We start from the raw sequence: 23,278 nt of genomic DNA, 5'->3' as shown, positions 1-23,278 counted from the left end.
GGAAGATGAGCTTCCTGTGCAGAGAGGCTGGATGTGTGTGACAACAGACCTCATGTTCCTGTCTCACTGTGGTGTGTTGTGTGTTTTCTAGTCTTGTGAAAATGGGAGTTTCTCCCAGTGTTCAGGTGTGTGATAAAAAAGAGGCATGACCAGTGAAGGCCACTGAGGAATAAGGAAGTGCTAAAATAATGTTTGACAAGGAAAGAGAGGCAGCTGCACATGCTCAGCGCAGCAGCAGGTGGCCAAACATAAATATGGATCGAGGTCTACTAGATTCAGAGACTTTTGCCTGCTCATTATTTTACGTTTCACAGGCAAATCATTTCTTTCTGAGTCACAGTGTGTAGTAGGGATGCACATGATTAGTAGGCTAAATGGTTAAAGTCAGATCCCTTTGTATTCAGCACCAGAATTATAAGTGAGGTACATTAATCATTATTTTTTCGATTATTTCAGGCCAACAAGTGTTCCCTCTAAAGTGTAACTCAGACTGGCAATGCCTGCCACTAGCAGCCCCACCACTGTTGTTCTGACTGATGCTTTGAGACCACAATGCTCTTTTTGCTCCAATACCAACCATGGACAGAGCAGTTTAGCATAATTTTTAACTACAAAATGGGGATAAAGCTGCCCAGAGGTCGTGTCAGGTTATAGCACTGAGCGATGATATTCTGCACAACAATGTGAATATAAAATCTGCAAGGAGGCTTAAAGGCACTACTAACTTTAGCCACATTCTGTAAATCAACTTGGCACCATTATGGTGTTGCTTTGCCACTGTTGTGTAAATTTGGTCTACAGAATGAATTTACATGACTTTAGACAAATTGGCTAAACAGAATTATAATTGACGTTTGATTGGTTTGGAAATTATTCACCTAGGAACATCCCTAGTGTGCAGCACAGCTGCAGCCCTGCTAGCAGCAATTGTTTCAGCTCACAGTTCAGTTTCTCAACCGCTCCATCACCTGCACAACAGCAGACCAGCTGCCTTCCACTGTGCTTCTTAGTCTATCCAGGTTTTAGTTAAAAGTCTGGCAACTTCAGCAGTACAAGAATTCTTTCTTTTCTTCAACATCATCTGGACAGGGGTGCTGCTTTAAAGCCCACTGCCTCAGATCAACAATACAAGCCCTGCTCTAAACCTAAGGCTGAATCTTGACTCCACAAGACTTATAACTTGCTGGAACCGTGGAAGGAACATTAATTGACTGACCTCTGCTCACTTTTTGTAAGATAATACAAAAGAATTTGCAATATAACACAAATTGTGTTTTCTTCAGCAAAAAAGAAGATAATAGAAAAATGAGCAAGGAGGGAGAGGTGTTGAAGATATTAACTGTTGAGAAGGTATGGAGTTTGACTTGCTCACTTTTGAAGCCAGCTCTGATGGAAAGGCTGCTGCTGATGGAGGAAACAGGTAGTCAGATCACAGCAGGGGGACTGAAATACCTCAGGAGGTAATGAGGTTAAAGCTGGCCTCATCTTGCTCTCTGTAAATTATCATACACTATGTAGCATTTGCACAACAGCAGAAGGTAAACAAGGAAATCAGACCCACACAGAGAGGATCACTCATGCAGAGTGAAGACAATTTTCTCCTTTTCGAGGCATAACAAATCTAACACAGAGTCTGATTTCTGTCACTGTGTTGTTTGGCTTTAAGGCAGTGAGGCTGACATCTGACAAAACATGCATGAAGTCACACCCAGGAAGCTGGGCAACTGCACACACTTTTACACACATACAGTGGCCTGTTGTGTAGTTGGATTTAAGCTGAAGAGCTCTGTCAGCTCCTCATAGATCCAGGGATTATCCATCACAAAAACCACAACACCTCATCTGCATATCAGTGCCTGTTTGCATTTTGTCCAAGGGCTCAAGCTCTCCTTTATTAAATCGAGTAGAGGCTTTAGCTTCAAATCTTCTTGTTGCTCAATCACTTCAGCAAACCCCCCAACATGATGAAACAGAGCCACAACAGAAAACAGGACAAAATCTCAAAGTTACTGCCAAAGCTAGAGGATATGTTGGATGTCTCTCAGAATGAAAAGTCATCAGCGATTCAATTTTCCATATCCCAGTAAGTGGCAGTGAGTTTAGACACATTGTTTCTCACTTTTTGGCATTCACACCTGAGCCCCTGGCTCATTTCACATTCTGAGAACTAGAAAACTGGAGTAATGCTGTTGAGTGCACCAATTTTTTCTTGCACTTTATCAGCACGAATTTATTGGATGAAATGTACTCAGTGTGTGTGTGTTTTTGATATATTTGTATAAATGTTGTGACTTTGTTTGCTGCATGGATATATCGAGACTCTTATCCTCACTTCAGAAAAAAAAAGAGCTGCAGTAACCTCAAAACCCCTGCAAAAAATTCTGATTGTGAGTGGTTGAAGACAGTCTATGAAACACAGAAGCTGACCAGCCTGTCTAATTATCCATTCTGATTCTACCTGCAGTCTCATTTCAATGTTTCACAAACAGCCCATAAAATAATTGCTTTTTCTGCAATCTACAAGTTCAACTGTGCTCATTTTATTGATCACAAACAGAAAACAATCTAAACCCTAAACCTAAATTAAAAGCTTCATTAAATGTGAAAATTAGTCTTGGAATTGTGAACATCTGTTTCTGGCTCCCTGTGTCATGAACTCCCCAAGGTCGAACCAAACACCAATTTACAGCTCACACACTCAGCCATGAGTCTCAGCTCTGAAGAACCTTCACAGACACAGAGAGAGTCAACAAGGCTTAAATAAATGAGAGAGAAAAGTGAGGACAGACTAAACCCTGCCTCATGTTTATCAGGCATCTTCTAATAAGAACAGTGAAGAGATAAAAGATGTTCTTTATAAAGAATCCCCGTACAGCAGCAGAGGTTATTTTAGCACCTCTGTTCTCTGAGACCTTGGAGCAGCTTTGGACTGAATTGGCTCTGGTTGTATTTTAACAGCTCCTTGCTTGCGTGTTTGCGATCTTCTTTATGACTGCTGGCATCTGAAACTGCTCTGGTACACAGACAGAGAGGACAAGGGAGGGGACTGTATGTTTCATTCCAGCACGGCCTCACATAAAGGGAGGTCAGAGGAACAGGGAGCTCAGAGAACACTGATTTAAAACCTAACAGCTCCCTGGCTTGGATTCTCTTCTGAGCTCAGGTTCTCATCTGAACAGATCTGGTCTGATAGATCTGTGACCATACGCATCTTCAGTGTTAAAAAATGGAGCCGATGCCAGAGTGCATAAAAAACTGCAGTTTCTCAAGTGTCCACTTGAGGCTGACTGCAGGAGCATTGAATGTCTAGGCTCAGGTTTTCCTGGGAAAACACTGTTTGATTTGATTTAAGAAGAATAAAAATTAGGCATAGTTAAAGGCATGGCTGACACAACAGTAAGCCAGTATATCATAGCTGTTTGAAGGCTCAGAAGCCCACCTCAGCTCGACCTCTGTGTCTGTTACAGAGTTGACAAATGTTAGTATGAAACAGTGTTTTCAGTGACAATTACAGATGTGCTTCTAAAGATGACTTCAGCAACCAATAGGTGATGCCACTCAGACTTCATCAAGTTCATTATTCTGTCTATGATTATGACAGATTCCATATCATGATACAAAATATGCCAAAAAACACCTGTGGACAGCGCATCAGCTTATACTATCTGTGCTTACCTTTAGGATGTCCTGGGTCGCTGAACTCGTACTTTCCCCTCCCTACTGTTCGCAGCATCTGCAGCCCATTTGGACCGTCCTGATTAGCTGCAGCTGTAAACAGATCCTGTGTTGTTGCTGCTGCCTGTCCATTGGTCGGAGGCATGGCAGGGGGCTGGATTAGGCCAGGGTGAGAGGGTAAGTGTCCGTTGCTGATCACACTGTGAGGGTTTGGGTGAACCACCTGGTTGGTTCTGGCAGTAAGGGCTGACAATGCAATGGTGGGCTGAGCAGAGGGGTAGGGAGACTGACCCGGCATGCTTGGAACCATCAGGGGCGGCTGCTGGGTAGATTGTGGTGTCAGCTGGAAGTGGGCCGTCATGAGAGGGTGCTGTGGGGGAATGGGTGTCTGGATGGGTGGGGTTACTCCTATGATGGGCGACTGTGCAGTCACACTGTGGTTGAAGGAGGGCGGCTGGGGGAGGGTGTAGGTATGGGGCAGGAGGCTGGGCTGACTCACTGCTGCTCCTGGTGCAGACCAGGTTGGACCTAAGGGGAGGAAGAGGCAGATTAAAAAGAAATAGGAGGTTAATTGACTGTATACAAAGCTTTTCTACTACGAAAGACAAAAACACTTATATTAAACTGTGGACTGATTTGTGGTAATTTTGCAGGTGTAGATGAAAAAAAAGACTGATATTTGACGATACAAAAAAAGACAAAAAACACGCAAGGAGAAATATTCCAGCTCTCTATTCAAGCTGCAACTGTCAGTTTTCTGCTACGCTTCAGTAAAACTTAGTTTTGGCTCATCACTCAATAACAAAAAGAAAACTACTTTTCTGGGTGGGTGGGGGGGTTGTCGCCTTTATTAGAGAGCAGCCAAAGAGAGACAGGAAATGTGGGGAAAGAGAGAGAGTAGTGGAAGGAATGTACTTAAAGTCCCTGTACAGTGAAATCAAAACTTTGTGTCTTAACAGACTAGATATGTTGGAATAAGGTTGCTTGAAACAGTGAAACACTGAGATCTGTGTGACTGAATCTTGGATTTAGAAAGTTGTTCACCTCTTTTGAGCAGGGCAAGGGCCCATGACATCACAAGTGTTTATGGGGGAATTACCCCGCTCCACTAACACAACAATGACATAAAATCACAGGGCAGTTAATCTCAGGACAGTCTGTTATTAGCTGATGCCACTGCCTTCATCTGAAGTTAACAGCCAGTTACATGCCGATATTTTTTCTTGTTCACTGCAAGATAAATTTCCCAAATCTATCAGCCACAGTGGCCTATAGGTGATTAAAAGTATCATGACAAAGACATTTGTGCCAAAAAAAATAAATTTAATCCTCACCTTCTGTCTCTCTGTAGAGCCAGGCAGCTGAGTTCTGATCAGAGTTCACCGTAAGGTCATGGGGCAGGCTAATTGCTGGAGTGCTTGTCTACTTTTTACTTGAACCAGATGCAGCAGAAACAATCATCTTACTCAGGTTAAGGTGTGTTTTATTCCATATTTTACTGGTTTTTAGTCCTGGGTGATTAAAAGAAGCAAATTGTGGCTTTGTCTCTCTCAAAGCAGCAACAATTCAATCCCTCCTGTCCGTTAGCAGGACAATGGTAAATCTTTAAAGTATCTGTTAATAGACATGGTCTATTCCTGTCTAGTCTGTCACAATAAGAGCCTCCAATATTAGTCATCATTGACAACTATTATTTTGAAAAGAAACATTAGCAAATGAAGTGTTGTCAGCACCAATGTAACACCAAAGAGTCTCATAAACAAAAGAGAGATATAACTTCACATAACTCAGAATAAAGACACTAGAAATACCTGTAGTGTTAAATACATGATGATAAAATGAACCTGGGACTTTTAATCTCCAAACGGTTTGGCTGTCATGACATAAATGCGACATTTTCTCTGCTGTCTTAAAAAGAGAGCTTGAAAATAGCAGCATAGCAGAAGGATGATTCTTCCAGTCAGGTTGTAGCATTTTTATTTATTTATTTATTCATTTTGAGAGGATCTTATTTCTCGTGAGTGGGTGTGGATTCCGCTTACTTAACAGACATGCCCACACTATCCTAGATCAGATTTTACTGTCTTATATTTCATGATTTTGAAGCTTAATTTCATAAACATAGAGATGTTTTTCATACTGAAATTTAGCCTGGAGGTTCATAACATAGTGGCCTGTCATACAATAAACCTAAAATAAAGATTTTTTTGTCACTTTACAGGGACTTAAACAGTGCCAGGATAGCAGAGACAAATCATTTGAAATAATGTACAGATCTAGTGTGCAAGATCATCATTATATGACAGTAAAGGTATTTATTTTGCAAAATGTTGATCAATGCTTGAAATGTGTAAACATACAGAACATGCTGGGGGTGAAACCACATTTCCTACAGGAATCCTTGTCAATCCAGAAATTTAGAGCCAAAGATTTCTCTACTCTGAGGTGAAATGTTGAGGCTGTACTGGTGATGTTGAAACTGTGTTGATCCTGCCCATGGCCTCCCTTATCTCTACTTCCCTCTGCCAGGGTCCAAGCTCTAAAAATAGGCCACACGCAAAAAAAAAAAAAAAAAAAAAAAAAAAAGCTACTAAAGAGAATAAAGGAGCACAGATATTCATGAAACTAGCTCTGCTGATGTTATCATCCAGGCAGAGATGGATGGAGACAGAGAGATAAAGAAAGACAGCAAGAGGAGATGAGGATGGGAAAAAAGACCCCCAAGGAAAAAGCACAATTCCCCCCCTCACTGAGCTAATCTTCTCCACACTGTTGTTCATTTTCCTTCCTATGTGGCTCATCTTGATAAAATGATTCTAATCAAATGGCTCAGACTAATTCTTATCAAGTATTAAGATTTTTAATGAAGTGATGGCAAAGACAAGATGTTCAATTATCCTATCTATGCCCTATTCAATATTCCTGTACTTTTTCTTGAGTCTTTAAGAAGAAAAATGTACATTTAATAAGAAATGAACTTCACCATGACCTGACACTGACATACATTAATAGGCTTTGTGTCAAGCGGCAACCTCCAGTCCTGAAAAATGAAGCTAATGCAGAAGTGCAAAAACAAAAAAACAAAAAAAAAAAAATGCAATACAATGAGTGTCCACTTGAGGCTGGCTGCAGGAACACCGGAAGTCCCGTCTAGACACATGTTAAAGGCATACTTCAATATTCTGGCAATTCCACCCATTGCCATAATTCCTATAGTCTTAGTAATAGGTTCGTTACCTCCAGTTGTCGGTGCAAGCTATTTTTAGATGGGCGCTGCCGAGTTCAGACCTGCTGTGCCAACTCAATGTAAGCAGACGGTATTCCGGCTTTCCCTAATCAAACTCATCAAATACACAATCCAACAACTCCAAAACGCTCTCATGGACAAGTTGTGACCTGTACATTCACAACGCTATGAAATAATCATGGAACATTACGAGACGGAGATGTTTTAAAGCTAAATGCAAAGCTGGAACTACACTCCAGTAGTTGTGGATGTAGCTTGAAACGTATAGTTTAAAGCCCTTCTCCTTTTTCATTGTTGCAGTGCAGGATAGTGTTTGAATCATGTGGCTCATGTCGTTCACTATTATTTTCAGGACATCTTGGAGAGACTGTGTAAAAAACGCCATACTTGCAAAGGGACGGGATGACAACCGGAAGTAGCTGGGCTGGTTAACTCCGAATACAGAAGCATGTGTGCATATAGCCTAATATGGAAGCCGCCACGGATTGGCTTCAAGAGCCGTTTGAGTCAGCCTATTGTAAGCAGACGGCTGACGTCACACAGGGTTTGTCCAATTCTTTCTATAGTCTATGCTTTGTGTATAAAACTGAATGATATATCAATATTAGGAGTGCATAAGCTCTGTGGGCAGAATCATGTTTTTTCAAAACTGCACCATTTACTTTAAAACCTTACAAATTATTTAACTCCAAGGCAAGGCATCAAACAAAGAAAGTATTTTTGAAAGAATAAACTTTAGTTGTAATAAAAAACTAACTTTGTTGAACGGTGAAGTCTCTGTTAAAAGAAAGTGTTGATTAATTCTGGCACAGTTGGCAGAGAACTTTCTGGAAACAGCTCAGTGAAGTGTGGAGAGGAGCTGGCTTCACTGCAAACGCCTGTGACAGTTAGGAATAACACAGACGCAAAAATCAATATTCAACACTAAGCTGGGATTCTGAGTGTCATGTGACAGCATGGTTTGTCGCAGATATCTCACTCTCCTCACACTGCTTTCAGCTGCAGGCTGAGAACTGTGGTGTTAGGAGGAGGATAAGGAAGCCAAGCCCCCCCCCCACCACCACCACACACACACACACACACCCCCAAACACCCACAGGCACACAAATGCAACCTCTTTGGTGCCAGTTTAGCTCAGTTGATAGAGCAGGTACCCAGATCCAGAAGCTGCAGTCCCTGACTCAATGGTCATAGGATCTAATCCCTTTCCCAGCACTGTTTAGTGTCGGTCTTCCTCCTCTCTCTCTTCATGCTTGCTGTCTCTCTTAATCCTTATACCCTGTTAAGAAAAACTCACTCATTTACTGTTGAGAACAAATTCTTTAAAGTTGATTAAATATTCTCATAACTTATTTTTTTGTTACTATTTACACTGGCTGACCTGGCAAAATGATGAACTAGAACAGTGACTTTGCTGCATCGTTATTTTTTTGTGCAATGCCAGACTTAAAAACTTTCTTATTCACTGTTAAGAACAAATTCTGTAGAGTCAGCTAAAATGCAATCAAATTATAATAGCTCAATAGATTTTTACATTCTTTTTTCTTATTTACCCTACTGAAGTGTAGTTTTTGAATGTATGATTTTGTCAATCAAATTAAAAAACACAGCCTTTAGATGCCAGGTTGATCAACCACGACTAAATACTATAACAAAAAAGAAATATAATATTCTAGGAACAAATATTATTTTTATTCTTGTTATTATCACCTGCTGACCTGTCTAAATGATAGGGTAAAGCATTGACTTTAGTGCATTTACACTTTTTGCACCATGCCAGGTTTTGCAAAATTGTCAAACATTTTCTGTTAGGGCCAATTTTGTAGTCAGCTGAAACACGATAAAATTGTGATAGAACAATATTAGAAAAAAAAAAAAATCTTATTTTCTTTATCAAAGGGTTGTTATCTAATTTATACCATGATTCAATCAATCAAATTGAAAGAAAAAAACCCTTTAGATGCCCATTTTGTTCAGAAATCTATACCATATTGTGAAAAACACACACAATTAAGTATTCTAATATTTAACGTTTTATTAATTGTCAGTATTTTCACCAGCTAAGCTGTTTCAATGATGAACAGGAACAGACATTTTGATAAATAATTGCTCTTTTCTTTTTTTTCCAAGTAAGATTTAACAAAATTGCAACAGATTTAATGTTAACAACAAATTCATCAATGAGAAAAATGTACTGAAATATTAGTCATGAATATTGCATCTTTTTTTTTATTTTTTCAAAAACGTTAGTTCTGATCATGAGCAACACTTTTTTGTCTTTGGTGTGTCTGTACCTGCATAAACAAAAATCTCTGTCTCAGCCTTTTTTATTTTTGTTTACCTTGTGATTGGCTGTCCTAGGAATTATTTTAGTGTGTTGGTATTGCCAAAAGGGTCACAGGGGTCATGTTGAATTTTATTTATGAAGCGGTTTGGGAGTGTTTGATCTCTGAGCTTCAAAGACACATGAACAGAGGGACTTAAAAGTGATGTTATTACACGAAGAAAACAAGTAAGTGTGAGCGTATGGGTGGGTGTGTGCATATGGGTGTGTGTGTTTGTGTGTGTGTAAAAGAGAGGGTAGAGAGAGATAAAGGGATATTTGACCTGCAGCCCAGAAATCTATTGCACGCACTCACAAACACGCCCACATGCACACACTCTTATTTGTCCATGAAGACACAATCATCAGCCTCTGGCATCCATATCAGAGAAAATATCCCATATTTTCGGTTTTGTTTTTTGATACAATGGCATGTAATCTTCATTTCTGACCAAATTATCAAATTTCATGTGTTTTTTGGTTTTGCATCTTAGGGCACATTTGTTCCTTAGTAGGACACTATAAAATGCATGAATCAACCAGATATAGGGAAAAATTTAAATCCTACCTTCAAGATAAATGCATGACATGTTCAAAAGCCTGAATTAATACTGATCTGGAATACATGTGATAGAAAAATACAGCTTTTGTGGTTACCCTTTCCATGAGGATTTTAGTGCCTCTGGTTCGGTTACACACAGACAGACTCAGAAACAAGATTTTACCATAAAGACCATTTTACAAAAAAAAAAAAAAAAGGAATAACACTAGTGTGTAGTGCAGCTGTAAACTTCAGAGTCTTGCCAATTCATCTCAAAGGCCCACCAGAGCGGTGAGTGGGGCAGGAGATGAAAGTGAAACACATTCAGATTTAGTTTTTTTTTTTTTTTTTTTTTTTTTTTTTAACACAACTTCATGGAGTTGAAAAACAGGAAATCACAGGCAAAATCATTATTTGCTTACAGCTTTAAGATGGGGTCAAAAAATGTGGTCATAAAAGAAGTCAATGGAGTAAATTTTGCTGTTAACAGTAAATGAGTGCATAATTTATTGGCACAGTCAAAAAACTGTGGAATTGAAGGTGATTAAAAAAATCGAAAATTCAATGAAAAACACACATTCTTCCCAAATATCATGATCAAGGACAGGCACAGCCAAAGTTATCACAACAATAAAACCAAATACTACAAAAAATGTCTGATCAGGGCACCAGGGTTAAGCTGTCCTATCAAAATAAAGGCAAAGGCCCGAAGCATATATCTTTAGGTTTGGGGGGGGGTTGGACACAACCATCACATTGTATGCTTTCTCATCAAAACTGCATGCTCCTGTCATAAGAGCCCTTTAAATCAGTAACATTGTTCAAGTTACAAACTAGGACTTAAATAATTCAAACACAAACTGATCTATATGCAAGTTAGGCAAAAGAGCCAAGTGTTGGCAGTAGTAGGTGTTGCTAACAGAGCAGAATTGCAGAATCTGTCTGGATTTGTTGAGTTTCCTCTGGTGTGCCAATGTTATTCTTAAATGAGAATAACATATCTGTTAATAAAATCAGATTCATGCGAAAATACTGTTAGATGTTAATAATTCATGACTGCATGTGTACGGTATGCATGTTGTGAAGGAAAGGCTTGTTTTAATCTTGGCTTAGTCAGCCAAAATGTCTTATTAACATATGATGCTCGTCTAGAGGCCTGTGGGATGAAGCATCCAAGCGTGTGCCTGTGGTGTAAATGCTGCTATGTGAAGGCTGAGCTGTGATGTAAAACTTGCATCAGTGTAAACTCGCATCAAGAGGAGTGGATGTCAGAGTGTTTATGTAAATGCTGTGTTTAAGATTCATTACCGCTGGGCTCGCTGTCTCGATGCTGCTTGGCAGGCGGCTCATCTGTATCCCAAGGTGTGAGCTGGTTAATGGGCGTCTGTCCCCACCTCACCCCTGGAGTCATCAGCAGACCTGAGCTCTGGGTGTCAACGGGAGACACACCTGAGACCTGCAACACAAAAAACAAACATCATCGACTAAAGCATTGTGTGAAAAATAAGCCAAACAACTCCACGCACACTGATCTCCACTGTCTCAATGGAGCTTACAAGATCATGACCTTTAAATTCTTGGTTTAGACCAATATTTCATGGCTTGAAAAAAAAATAGAATATTTGAAAAAGTAATTTAATCTACATTCAGCAGTGAGTGAGTGCTGATTACAGCCTTAATGCAGCAGGGACATGGAATAATGATCTGTCACAACAGCCTCAGGAGTCTTTGTAGAAAGGCCAATATTTCCTTTTTGTAATCAAATTAGTTTTTTCTTGTTTTGGATAAATTCAAATCCTTCCTCTAGAGATAATGAGTATCTTAACTTTGCATGAATAAGTCCAGTGAGATAACTGGTATCTGAACACACAAATATCAGAGTAAAACCACTTTTTCAAGGTTGAAAGAAATTAGAAATGTGCATCAAAAACAAAAATAAAAAGCTGGGTGACAATGATGGTAGCGGGAGGACATAAGTTCACATGTCTGAGTGCCCACATTATTACGCGATCTCTCTCCCACGACAGGGTATCATCAAAGTTAGTGTCAGGGAACTGTGGCTTTAACTATTCAGCCTGCCCAATGATTGATTTTGGGAACATGTTAAGAATGTCCAGGCTTAATTTACACACACCGCTGGATTTATTTTTGGGGCTTATGCTTATCCCTTACAGACAGCTAAAAAGACAGGAAATATAGGGAGACAGACTGGGGGTGAGACATCCACCAACCAGCACCAAGATGGGGAATTAATCCCACGACCAGTGCATCGAGGACTATGGTCTCCATATATGGGTGCTTACTCTAACCACCAGTTTATATTTACAGATAAGTCAAGAAATACATTTGTTGAATAAGTGAAACGCTATCTAAACAAATTCTACTCTCTGAAATCTTGTTCCATGAAGAGGTGTGAACACAGTCTTACCTACAAATATTTTTTTGCAAATGGATTTCTCAGTGTGGAAGTTAAAGGGTTAACTGAAGCTACAGCGGCCTCTAGTGGTGAGAGGTTTCATTACAGTTTAAAAGGGCACTGAAGCCTCGGCTTCAAACCTGTGTTTATGAAAATTGATAGGTAATCAGTTTAACTGACCCATAAATCTTGCCATGGCTAATTTGATAGATTAATTCAACCATTAAACTGAACAATTTGCAAAAATAATCTAACCAAATGTGATTTTTTTTCCCCCAGAATTGCGATTAGATTTAATATGTGATTACTATTAAGTTACTCAACTTATGCATTTCTGAACAATTCAAGCAATAAATCATTGTATATTATAACCTACATTCAGTCAGGAACACTTATAGTGTATTTTCCATTTATTGCTAAATGTACAGTTTTACTTGTCAGAGAAGGTTCTGCTCAAAAGATGCTCCCTGGGTTAGTCAAGCAGCATGCTTTGACTTTCCAGGGAGCACATGGCTAGAAATCCCCATATAGATGGATACATAAATGACTATATGTATTGAAAACAATGAATTTCAGACGCAATTACTCCATAGTAGCATGAATCTGAATGTGAGGGTGCAACATGCTTAGAGCTATAAAGGAGGCAGCTGGGGTGGCAGAGGTGAGGCTGGCTATTAGCTGACTGCTGCTGGGGATATGACTTCCGTGAACTAATGCTAAGCTTCATCAATATAAGAGAGAATGAACTAGTTATTGTTGCTCATATTGCAATTTGATACCAACTGCTTTATTAAAGATTATCATGTTTATGCCACTCATTTTGACTGAGACAAAAAAAAACAAAAAGGAGGATTTTTGTAAACCATTAAAAAAAAAAAAAAGACACTGCAATGTTTGCATGATGTGCATAAATCTCTGCTGCTGCAAAAATGAGTGTATTAGACTGCTATTTTGACACATTTCAAGTTAAAGAAATATTGCAACTTCTGCGATTCATAAATTGCAGCAGGTCATATTGTGATTTAATCTAATTTGTAATTAACTGCCCAGCCCTAATCAACATAGACCAAAATCTCTGAGGAATGTTTCAACCACCTAGTTAAAACTATGTCACAAAGAATTGAGGCAATTCTGAAGACAAAAAAGGGCTCCAACCCAATACTAGCAAGGTGTACCTAATAACGTGGCTGATGAGTGGGTATCAACACATCCTCGCATGCCACAGCACAGCACAGCTGGCTAGGGCTAACTTAGGGCTAAAATACACTTATTGTTGTATTTTGTTAAATTACTGATTTGAGAATACTGAATTGATTTATTCTACAAAAAAGCCTGAAAGTTTCTTACAATTTGCTTACCCGCAATGGTTTAAATTATCTTTTCATTTTGTTTGTGTTTTTGTCAAACCAAAATATCAAAACTACAGATTTCATTTACATAATCTAAGATAGAAATTGCTTACATTTAGGAAGCTAAAAATTATCATAGCATGGTTTAATTATTTGAAAATAGCCCACTGATAATGAAACTTTCTGGCATATATTTGAAATTCACAGAAAAATAGATTAAACCAGGGGTGTCAAACTCAAAGCACGGGGCCAAAATTTGGCCTGTGGAACAGTTAAATCCAGCCTACAAGATCATATGATATTTTGTATTATAACTGGCCCATCAGTATGCAGATTTTCTCAAGTAAAAATATTGTCACTGTATCCTTGATGATTTAAGATATTCTTGTTAAGTCATCAAATCTGAGTAAGTAAGGAATAAAAATATTTAGACAAAAAGTCAGGAATGTGGGAAAATAAATTGATTTGTGTTTTCAATTCATATTTTCAATTTTGTGTCTCACAATAAGGACTCAAACTTGGGATTCTGACTTTATATTTCAGACTTTGTGCATTTCAACTCATAATTTTGACTTCTTATATGAAATTTTGAGCTTTAAGATTAACAATTTAAAATATTAAGTCATGTTTTGACATTTTTAACTAATTATTTTGTATTTTATCTGATATTTTCAACTCCTTACTTTGACTTCATAATCCTATATTTTGACATTTTAGACCATTAATTTGAAAATTTGAATCATATTTTGACCTTTTAAACTCATGATTTTGACTTTCTTTCTAACATTTTTGCCTTTAAAAACATTTTTTCAATTGCAGTTTCATGTTTTGACCTTTTTGAACCAATAAATTTACTTTTCTCAAATTAGGGGCCTTTAAACTTACGTTTCTTACTTTTTTAACCTCAAAATCATTTAACATTGGTGCCAAGTTTTTTTCTTCTTCATTTTTTATTACTGGTGAAATGAGGTTGACAGTTTATGGTTAATAAGGCAATCCTGTTATTCCCCTAGGTTAGACCTGAATCCTGAATCCTGAATCCTGAATCCTGAATCCGGCCCCTGCTGTGATTGAGTTTGACACCCCTGGATTAAACCTTGAAGCACACAGCTCTAGCACAGAATCTGCTTTCTACCAACATCTTAGTCAGGACGCTGAGTGACACTGACTTGATAAATCTATCCTGAAAGTTGTCAGACAGTTTTTAAGAGCTGGGGGGCAAAAAGAAAAACACAAAGTTAAGAGAAACATCCCAAGGCAAAGTTTCAAACAGAGTGATGGAGTGAGAGAGTGAAGCTGGATGGAGGAGGGAGACAGACTGTCTGCTCTTTCCAGCACCACTTGTCGACTTCAGACCAGAGAAAACTGAACTAGAGCTAGAGAAATCTCTCTGTGCTCAATTCCACCTGAGAGCCCTGGAGGAGGGACATTCAGACTGTTTTATAGCCGAGGAGTTGTTTTTTATATTTGTTTTAATGAGCGTTTTTCCTCCTCTGCTCCGTGAGCTTTACTGTATCCCTCTCTAGCCATGCATCACCTTCCCCTCTACAGAAAACTGCTCATTAACTCACAGCATGGACTCTACTGTTCTGCTTTAGTCCCGCCATCTGTCTCAGTTTTAGTTTCACCAGGAAAACAGAGAAAAACACTCATCATGTTGATGGCACCTCAGCCGGACTCAGAAACAATCCAGACAAAAAAATATAATCATGGAAAGACAGAAAACACACAGAGATGTTCACACTATCACACTAGAAGGCTGAATGCACACACACAGCAGCTGATAGAATCAGACAGGATGTTTATTAAGACGACTGCAGGTAGGAGGGAAGGTGTTTCAGGTTCTGTGACGGTGTCTGACATTTTCTCTCTATTTTATTCACATTCCCAGTCTCCTCCTCCCCAGGCCGCCCATTATCACTGAGCAGCAGATGTTTTCTCTGCCAGTGTTATGTTTCTATCTAGAGCATATCATCAACATGCTGCAAACATTTTGACATGCAAATATACAGGAAGCTGTACTTTTGTTTCATACTGTACTTTAGATTTGCATAAAATCAAACATAGGTGGGGACTTGGGAAATAATACTGGTTCTCATTTTTATGTAGTTTAGATCTGCTGTTATCCATCTGCTCCTACTGTCCAATCACACATGGACACAAATGTGCACACACAAGCATTTAGACAGATCTCTCCTCCTCTCAAACCTGTGCGTGGTGCAGAAATGTCAGAATCACTGCACTGAAGAAAAGAAGATAAGATCAAGATGCATCAGGACTAAACATAAACTAGTCCTCCTCTGTTAAGTTAAATGGAGACGGACAGAGCAGTCCTATTCGAATGTATTGTCGATTTTCTTAGACAGGGTAGATTTCTGTAACTGTGGTTGTTTTACTCTTACAGTTGTAGGCAGTAGTTATCTGACACTGCTGGCTTCCACTGTGCAGCTCATACAACACCCACATTTCAAACAAACAGCAGGTTTGCTCAAAGCTTTGGGAGTTAGTCTTTTGATTTAGTGTAAGTCAGTCCTTGACTGTGTGAGGTATTACACCGGCTTAGAGTAAGACAAAGTAGGGTAACAGGCTTCCAATTAAAGAGAACTTACATAACATATATAAGCTTTGGCTCTAACTAGAAATGTTTTATTGCTGGACTTAGGGAGAAGCAATAAAAAAAGAGGTATGTATGTCTTTAACAACCATGTCTCAGAACAGGGGGAGGTTTACTGCTGTGTAATTTCAGCTGGTAATGAGACCTGTTCATGTGAATGCTGTATCCTGATAGGCTGATCAGTTTGTCTTCCAAACTAATATCACTAATGTCACTATCACTATTTAACAAATGCATCTGAGAAACATCTACCTGCATATATTAGCCTAGTTCTTCTCCAAATTCCAGTAGCAGTGACCCTGCAACACTATATTGCTTTTGTGTTTAGTAGTAATTGTAATGTTAAACCACCAAAAAAGATTAAAACTGTCTGCAAACAAGGAAATGAAATTCAACTACGACAGAATGGCTTTTCCTTCAACCAGGCACGGACAGATTCAGACAGATAGGCTGAAATTACAGGAAATAGACAGAATTAAAAAAAAAAAAAAGAGAAGCAAGAAACCCCATTGATCACATGGCCATATGTTTATTGATTGAGTATAAATACATTTATTTTATTTATTTATTTATTTGTGACAAGGGACAATGCACATTAATGGACATGAACATGTAAATGTGCCAGATTGTAGCCATAGGCTAGTTTCCATCTGTCGTCCCCGGGAGGTTGATACAACAAAGAGTACATTAAAAATCTATATAAACATCATATAACACCAAAACCAGACAACATGGACAGTACAATAAAATACAAAGACCCAAATATAATGATGCTTAGCTTAGGAAATACCAGAAATAAAGTGACCATTGTAGTTAAAGTGCATAAGGCAGACGATAAAGTGCTTTAGTGCTAAAGTGCAAGTGTGCTGATATATTGCACATGATCATGACTGTGCTTAAAAAAAGAACTTGCACATCGCCCTTGGCCTGGTTAGTTAAGTGCTAATATTATTGCACATAGCCCTATTGCACATCGTTAGCATTAACAGATGTGTTTATGCATATATTATTGCACCAAAAATAAACAAACAGACAAACAAACAAAAACATACATAAGTCTATCTATCTATCTATCTATCTATCTATCTATCTATCTATCTATCTAAATGGCAAGTTAAAGATAAATAGCAAATCGTTAAAAGGGTTTTGGGGGGCCAATCAGATTTCAGAGTTGGACATCCCTAACTTACTGGATCGAGGTATTTCTTCTCCATCACAATCAGGGTTCCCACACACTTATAAAAAGGAAATTTTAAGACTTTATAAGACTTGACCTGGGAAAAATTAATGCCACTTTTTGTACCATAAACTGTCAAAAATGGAAGACCTGAGATTTCATGCCTGACCAGGGCTAAATGTTCTTATTTTATGTAATGTTTAGGAATTATCAATGGCAAAAGGGCAAAAGCAGCCAAATTCTATGATTTCTGGCACATTTGATGCCTCTATTCTATCAATACGCTGTACAGTGATAATAACCCTAACTCATTTTTGCAGGTGTGTTGAGCCAACTCTGCACAGTGAAATTATTAAAAAACAGAAAAAGACATTTTGTCAGGAGGACCTAAAAAAAAGGCTTGGCTGCACTGATGTTTTAGTGGGCAGCCTGGTAGACCAGATGTTAGAGAACTGGACTAGGGTTTCACCACAGACACAGTTTATTAAATCACAGCGAGTCAGTCAAAATTAGAGAGGGCTCTGGGGTCCTCCTCCAGGAAATCTAGAACATCATCACTGAATTCCCAGAATTATGGAGAATGTTTCTGCAATAATTTGTGTGAGGAGATCATTACAATTGTACATGGTTGACTAGAAAACAAAGATTTGATAAGGACATGTCTTGGTCAAAGTGCCTGCTAACATGTAAGACCTCTCACTGATAAATATAAGACTGTAAAAGACTTTTCATGACATTAACTTTAAATTGTGCAATTTAAGACCATTTTAGACTTTTCAAGGATCTGCAGGAACCCTGTACAATGCACTGAGAGCTAATTGTGAAGTGGATTTGTTCTGGATTTTGGTGATCATGGTGCTGAATGCTGGAACCATGCAGGCAGCTGTGTCTGACCTATTATACTGGAACATAGCAGAGCGTCACATCATAAACAAAGAGACTACTGCACCGTTTTTGGCGGCCATCTTCAAGTGGAGTGTAGCTGTTGAACAGTGTGATGTCAAAGATGAGGAGGGTGTACACTCAGCATAAAAAGACAGGCAGGAAGTCTAAATTATAGGATAAATAGCACTGACAACAAGAAAAATGAAGGTTGGCTTTAGTTCAAGCAGGAAGACTGTTCCACGCTCATTCACAGTTTTCAGGTCCACCTCATCAGTATATGAATCAAGCTTATCCTCACTTTTTCTTTGAATAAATGAAGACATCACAACAGTCTGTTCTCTAAGGACATTTCACATTTCTGATTCTTTTCTAAACTTAGACAAGTCATAATTATGCACTAGAAATATAGATCAGACCTGATTGAAATGGTCATTGGTTAAAAAAAAAAAAAAAAAAGATAAAATGAAATGAAATGAAATAAATGCAGCACATTTTTTGCAAAGCTACCATTTAAATTTTTGTTGTAATAGGACTGCATGACATAATAAGTATATAACTCACTCAAAACATGTATTTATTCTAAATTATCAAATATTATTGTCCTAAGTAGATAAGAAATCAACATTTTATTGATGGATTAAAAAAGTCAAAATGATCTTATGACATCTTATTTCTATTTCTACAAGACAAGAGCAGCGACCCATGCCTTGTTCTTAAAGAGATACAGCAGTTTAAAAAAAAAAATGTGTTGCCATCATCTGCAAAACAGCAGCATTACTGTTTAAAATGTTAACCATGCCTGGTGTTTGACTGTTTCTGACTGACTGTTTTTATCAAAACTGTAAATCTAAACAAAGCAGATCTTTCCAGACAAACATTTAATGCAGAATCCTGGCAGTGCAACACACAAACACAATGAAAACACACCACACAAGCGCCTGGTGTGTACATATGTTATTGATGCATTGCAGAAGGCTTACGGATACAGACTCTATAATTTCAAGCCTCAGGCCAAACAACTGAAGGGGAACAGACTTCACTTCTACTGAAATTCCAGCTAAGATGCCCTGACAGCTCTGCAGGCTCCTGGCTAGATGCACACATGTTTGAGAGGAAAGAAGCGTGATCACAGGGGCGAGGCTGGCAAGCATCAGTGGAAATATAGGGCTGGGAACCTGAACTAATATCCCATGAGTAATATGAGGTTGCAGGTTGCCCTCTAAGAACTACCTAAACCTTTCATACTTACATCTTGTTTTCTCAAGTGTCTGGAGGCTGCAGCTGTGTTACATGCATTACATGTGGGACTAAGCAGCAGTGGTAAGGCCTCTTGGAGAGGCTGACAAGTATTTGGACATGTGAGCTGTGGAGACTTCTCTATGTCATAGCAACACCTCCTGGAGGAGACTTCTCTATGTCATAGCAACACCTCCAGGAGGAGCGTGTCAGCAGCCATGTTGGCCTCCATTGTCTCTGGTCAGACAGTCAGGGACAGAGGTCTGCACTAGTCATGACCCTGCCTGAGATGAGGTGACTGCTGGAGGAACTAAATATCCTCCGCCTGTCACAGCAGCAGAATCAGAGACTACTGGAGAGTTCTTGTTTGTGGTTAAACTGAGTGAAAATAACTATGTGTGTGGCTCTGTGTGTATGAAAGGCAATAAATGAAAGCAGAGTGGGAAACAGCTGTTTAGTACTAAAGAATAAATTAAATTTAGATTGACATAACAATATGAATGAAGATGATATAAGCTTTGCCAATTGTGCAGTGTGGAGATTTTTTAAAGTCATTTTACAATTTAGACAATCTGGAAGCCAAATACTGGGATGTTTTGGCAGAGAAAGTAATAGACGACCATATGGCAGAGCTAAGAATCATGGGAAATATGCTGTGAACGCTTGTTACACAGACTTAAATAGAGCTACAAATTCAGTGGAGTCACACTGTCTGAAGAACAGATGAACCAGTGTGGTGTGTTCTTGCATTTGTCCATCCTTACAAGAGCAGTTCAGCTGATTTACTGGGCTGGCATTACTGAGAGTACATCATGTATGAAAGAGCATGTGCTTAGTCAGCTAAAAACACATCAAACCTCCATACAACACTGACAGCGTTCCTCCTGCCCCTCTAAGCTTATTCTTTAATAACAGTAGCATCTAAAAGGATGTGATGTGAGAGCAGGAGATGTTGCCCCTGAGAGGTAATTACTCTGCATGCATTGAGAGTTTTAATTAAATTTGTTAGACAGCGTGTGCAATAAAAGAATGAGATGTCAGGAGATTATCTTTAAGGAATTGCTTTATGCGACATCTGCAAGACTTGATGTATTTAATAAAACACTGGCAAAATAGAGTTAAAGGTCAAATAGCATTGAAAACTGGACTGACAAAAAAGCTCTTTGTGGTCAATTGTGACGATAAAAATGGAACAATTAGGCAGTGTTGTTTATTTTCAAACCACCACTTCAGTCAAGCTGGTCTGGATTTTGTTTCTCCTTTTACAGTGCTGATAAAAAGTATTCACCCCCTAGGATGTTTTACCCTTTCATTGATTTTATAAATCAATTATGGTCACTATAGTCAGGCTTTTAAGACAAAAACACAACCCAATCTTCAATGTCAAAGTGAAAACAGATTTCTACAAAGAAAAGTCAAATTAAAAAAATGCAATGTATGTGATTGCATAAATATTCAGCAGCTTTAAAGTGACTGACCTAATTCAACAGAGGTCCAGCTAACTGGTGCTATTAGTCTCTCAATTAATGAAATGGGAATCACCTGAGTGCAGCGAATGTGTCTCCAGTGATTGTAGTATAAAGACACCTGTGTCTGGAAGGTCCAGTCCCTGGTTTATCAGTATTCCTGGCTACCATTACACCACAAAGAAATAGAACACCCCAAGCAAATCAGAAAAAAAGGCTACTGAAAAGTAAAAGTCAGGCGATAGATACAAAAACATTTCAGGCTCTGAACATCCCCCAGAGTTCAGTTAAATTTATCAGCAAGAAATGGAAGGAATTTTGCATGTGCTAATCTGCCTAGATCAGACAGTCCTCACAAACCAAGTGACTATGTAAGAGGGAGACTAGTGAGAGAGACCACAAAGACACCTATGACTACTCTGAAGGAGTTACAAGCTTCAGCAGCTGAGATGAGAGAGACTGCTTACAACTACTGTTGGCTAGGTTCTTCACCAGTCAAAGCTTTATGGGAGAGTGAGCCACTGTTGAAGAGAACTCAGAATAAATCTGGAAAGAAATTGCCAAAAGGCATGTGGGAGACTCCATAATCATGTCGAAGATCTTTGGTCTGATAAGACCACAAAAACACATCCCCACTGTGAAGCACAGTGGTGACAGCATCATGCTGTGGGGATGCTCCTCAGCAGTCCGCCCTGGAAGGCTTGTAAAGAGGGTAAAATAAATGCAGCAAAATATAGGAAAATCCTGGAGGACAATCTTATTCAGTCTGCAAGAGAACTACAGCTTTGGAGAAGATTTCTTTTCCATCAAGACAATGATCGAAGCACACAGCAAAAGCTACACAGAAACGATTGAAAGACAACAAGATGAATGTTCTGGAGAGGCTGAGTTAAGGCCCTCAATCCAACAGAGAATTTGTGGCTGGACTTGAAAAGGACTGTTCACATCCAATCCCTGTGCAACCTGACAGAGCTGACCATGATGATTTAAATCAATAAAAGGGTAAAACATCCAAGGGGATGAACATGTTTTATAGGTAATGTAAAGTGCTTAATTTTACTTGGTTATATCACCTCAGCATCTGAAAAGGAAAATCTCCAGACTGTGTGAGAAATTAAACAAAGTGTAAAGGAGAAGCTCATGGCCAGTAACATGAACAAGTAGATTCGTCAGCTCCACTCAGATGAACTTTAGACAATGAAATGAAGATGCTGGCTGTTTTGCATCGCGCCTATCATCTTTCACTGCAGCTCCTGGAAATAGCAGTATGAATACAGATACAGCAGATTATGCTGCAGTGCTGTCAGAACAAAACCCCTCATGACTCCATTAAGGTTTATAGTTACCAGTGTGCCCACATGCCTCTATTGCATTTATTTGCAACTTATTTTACTGAACACACTGGATAAGTCATCTGAGCCTGGGAGGAAGGCCATAAAATGATCATATTTAAATGTAGGTTTATTTTCTGTAAGTGACACGACTCCAGCAGGGTTATGGACTTCTGCCGTAGTTTTGGCCAATCCATGAGTCCACATAAAGCTGTGAACAAGTAGCCACGTGTGTAACCCATGTCACTGGTCTAATCTTTGCGGGTCCAGTGTTGGAGTTTTAGCTCTGCTCTTCCACGGTTTGACAGGAGAAGTAAAGACTGGTTTATCCCACAAGATGAAGCGGTGAGCGTGGCTCTGAGCCACACAGCCCAAACACAGCACTCTGCATGAGGTGTGATATACACCGAGAGGCATGCTGAGAGCATTAGACACAGTGGCTCTTAAAAAAAAGTGAGTAATAACCATGAACTGCACTGCAGCAGGAGGAAAAACAAACCTTTACTTGAATAGTGGGATGGTTTTTAGTCTGTAAAGAGCTTCCTTTATAACTGCCTCTGAATGAGCTCCTCTTGATTTGGTCTACAGTTGAGGGTTTTTTAAATGCTAATGTGTTCTAAACAGAGGGTAAGATTCATTTCAAGCTCCACGTCCTGAGTCCAGCAAACAAAATCAAGATCTTTCTCAAGACTTCATGATATCGCCATGCTTTTTTTCTAAAGATAAAACAATTTTTAAACAAAATACAAAACAAGCAGTTGTAAAAGCTGGTCTGCAGAAATATTACTGACAAAACTGCTTTTAATTAAAGAAGTTATGTCTAGCAAATCCTGTTCTTAAGATAACTGGCTCTTGTGGACAAACTGGGACAACATAAGCAAACATTTTTGTAATGCCTTTTGAGGCCACTATTTAGTCACTTTGGCGTTTCAAAAATGATTTAATGTGTTTTTCAGTGTTTATTGTGTTAGAAAGATAAGGATGAAAGTGTTTCAGCTCTACAAACACAGAGCCAACA

General features: G+C 38.9%; 1 protein-coding gene across 4 annotated transcripts in view; it reads right to left on the bottom strand.

The window, feature by feature from the left end:
• LOC121521940 (kelch-like protein 29) overlaps nt 1-23,278 on the bottom strand; it is a 172,152-nt gene that overhangs the window by 73,146 nt on the left and 75,728 nt on the right. For all 4 annotated transcript variants that reach the window (XM_041806153.1, XM_041806152.1, XM_041806154.1 and 1 more), the window contains exons 4-5: nt 11,095-11,242; nt 3,676-4,203 (exon numbers count right to left, since the gene is read on the bottom strand). In XM_041806153.1, coding sequence (XP_041662087.1) covers nt 3,676-4,203; nt 11,095-11,242 — 676 coding nt within the window. The remainder of the gene's footprint in view (nt 1-3,675; nt 4,204-11,094; nt 11,243-23,278) is intronic.

Source organism: Cheilinus undulatus, linkage group 14 (assembly GCF_018320785.1).
Source record: "Cheilinus undulatus linkage group 14, ASM1832078v1, whole genome shotgun sequence".
Classification (NCBI taxonomy): Eukaryota; Metazoa; Chordata; class Actinopteri; order Labriformes; family Labridae; genus Cheilinus; species Cheilinus undulatus.
Note: the sequence above shows the minus strand (reverse complement) of the source record. Positions and strands in the feature narration are given on the sequence as shown.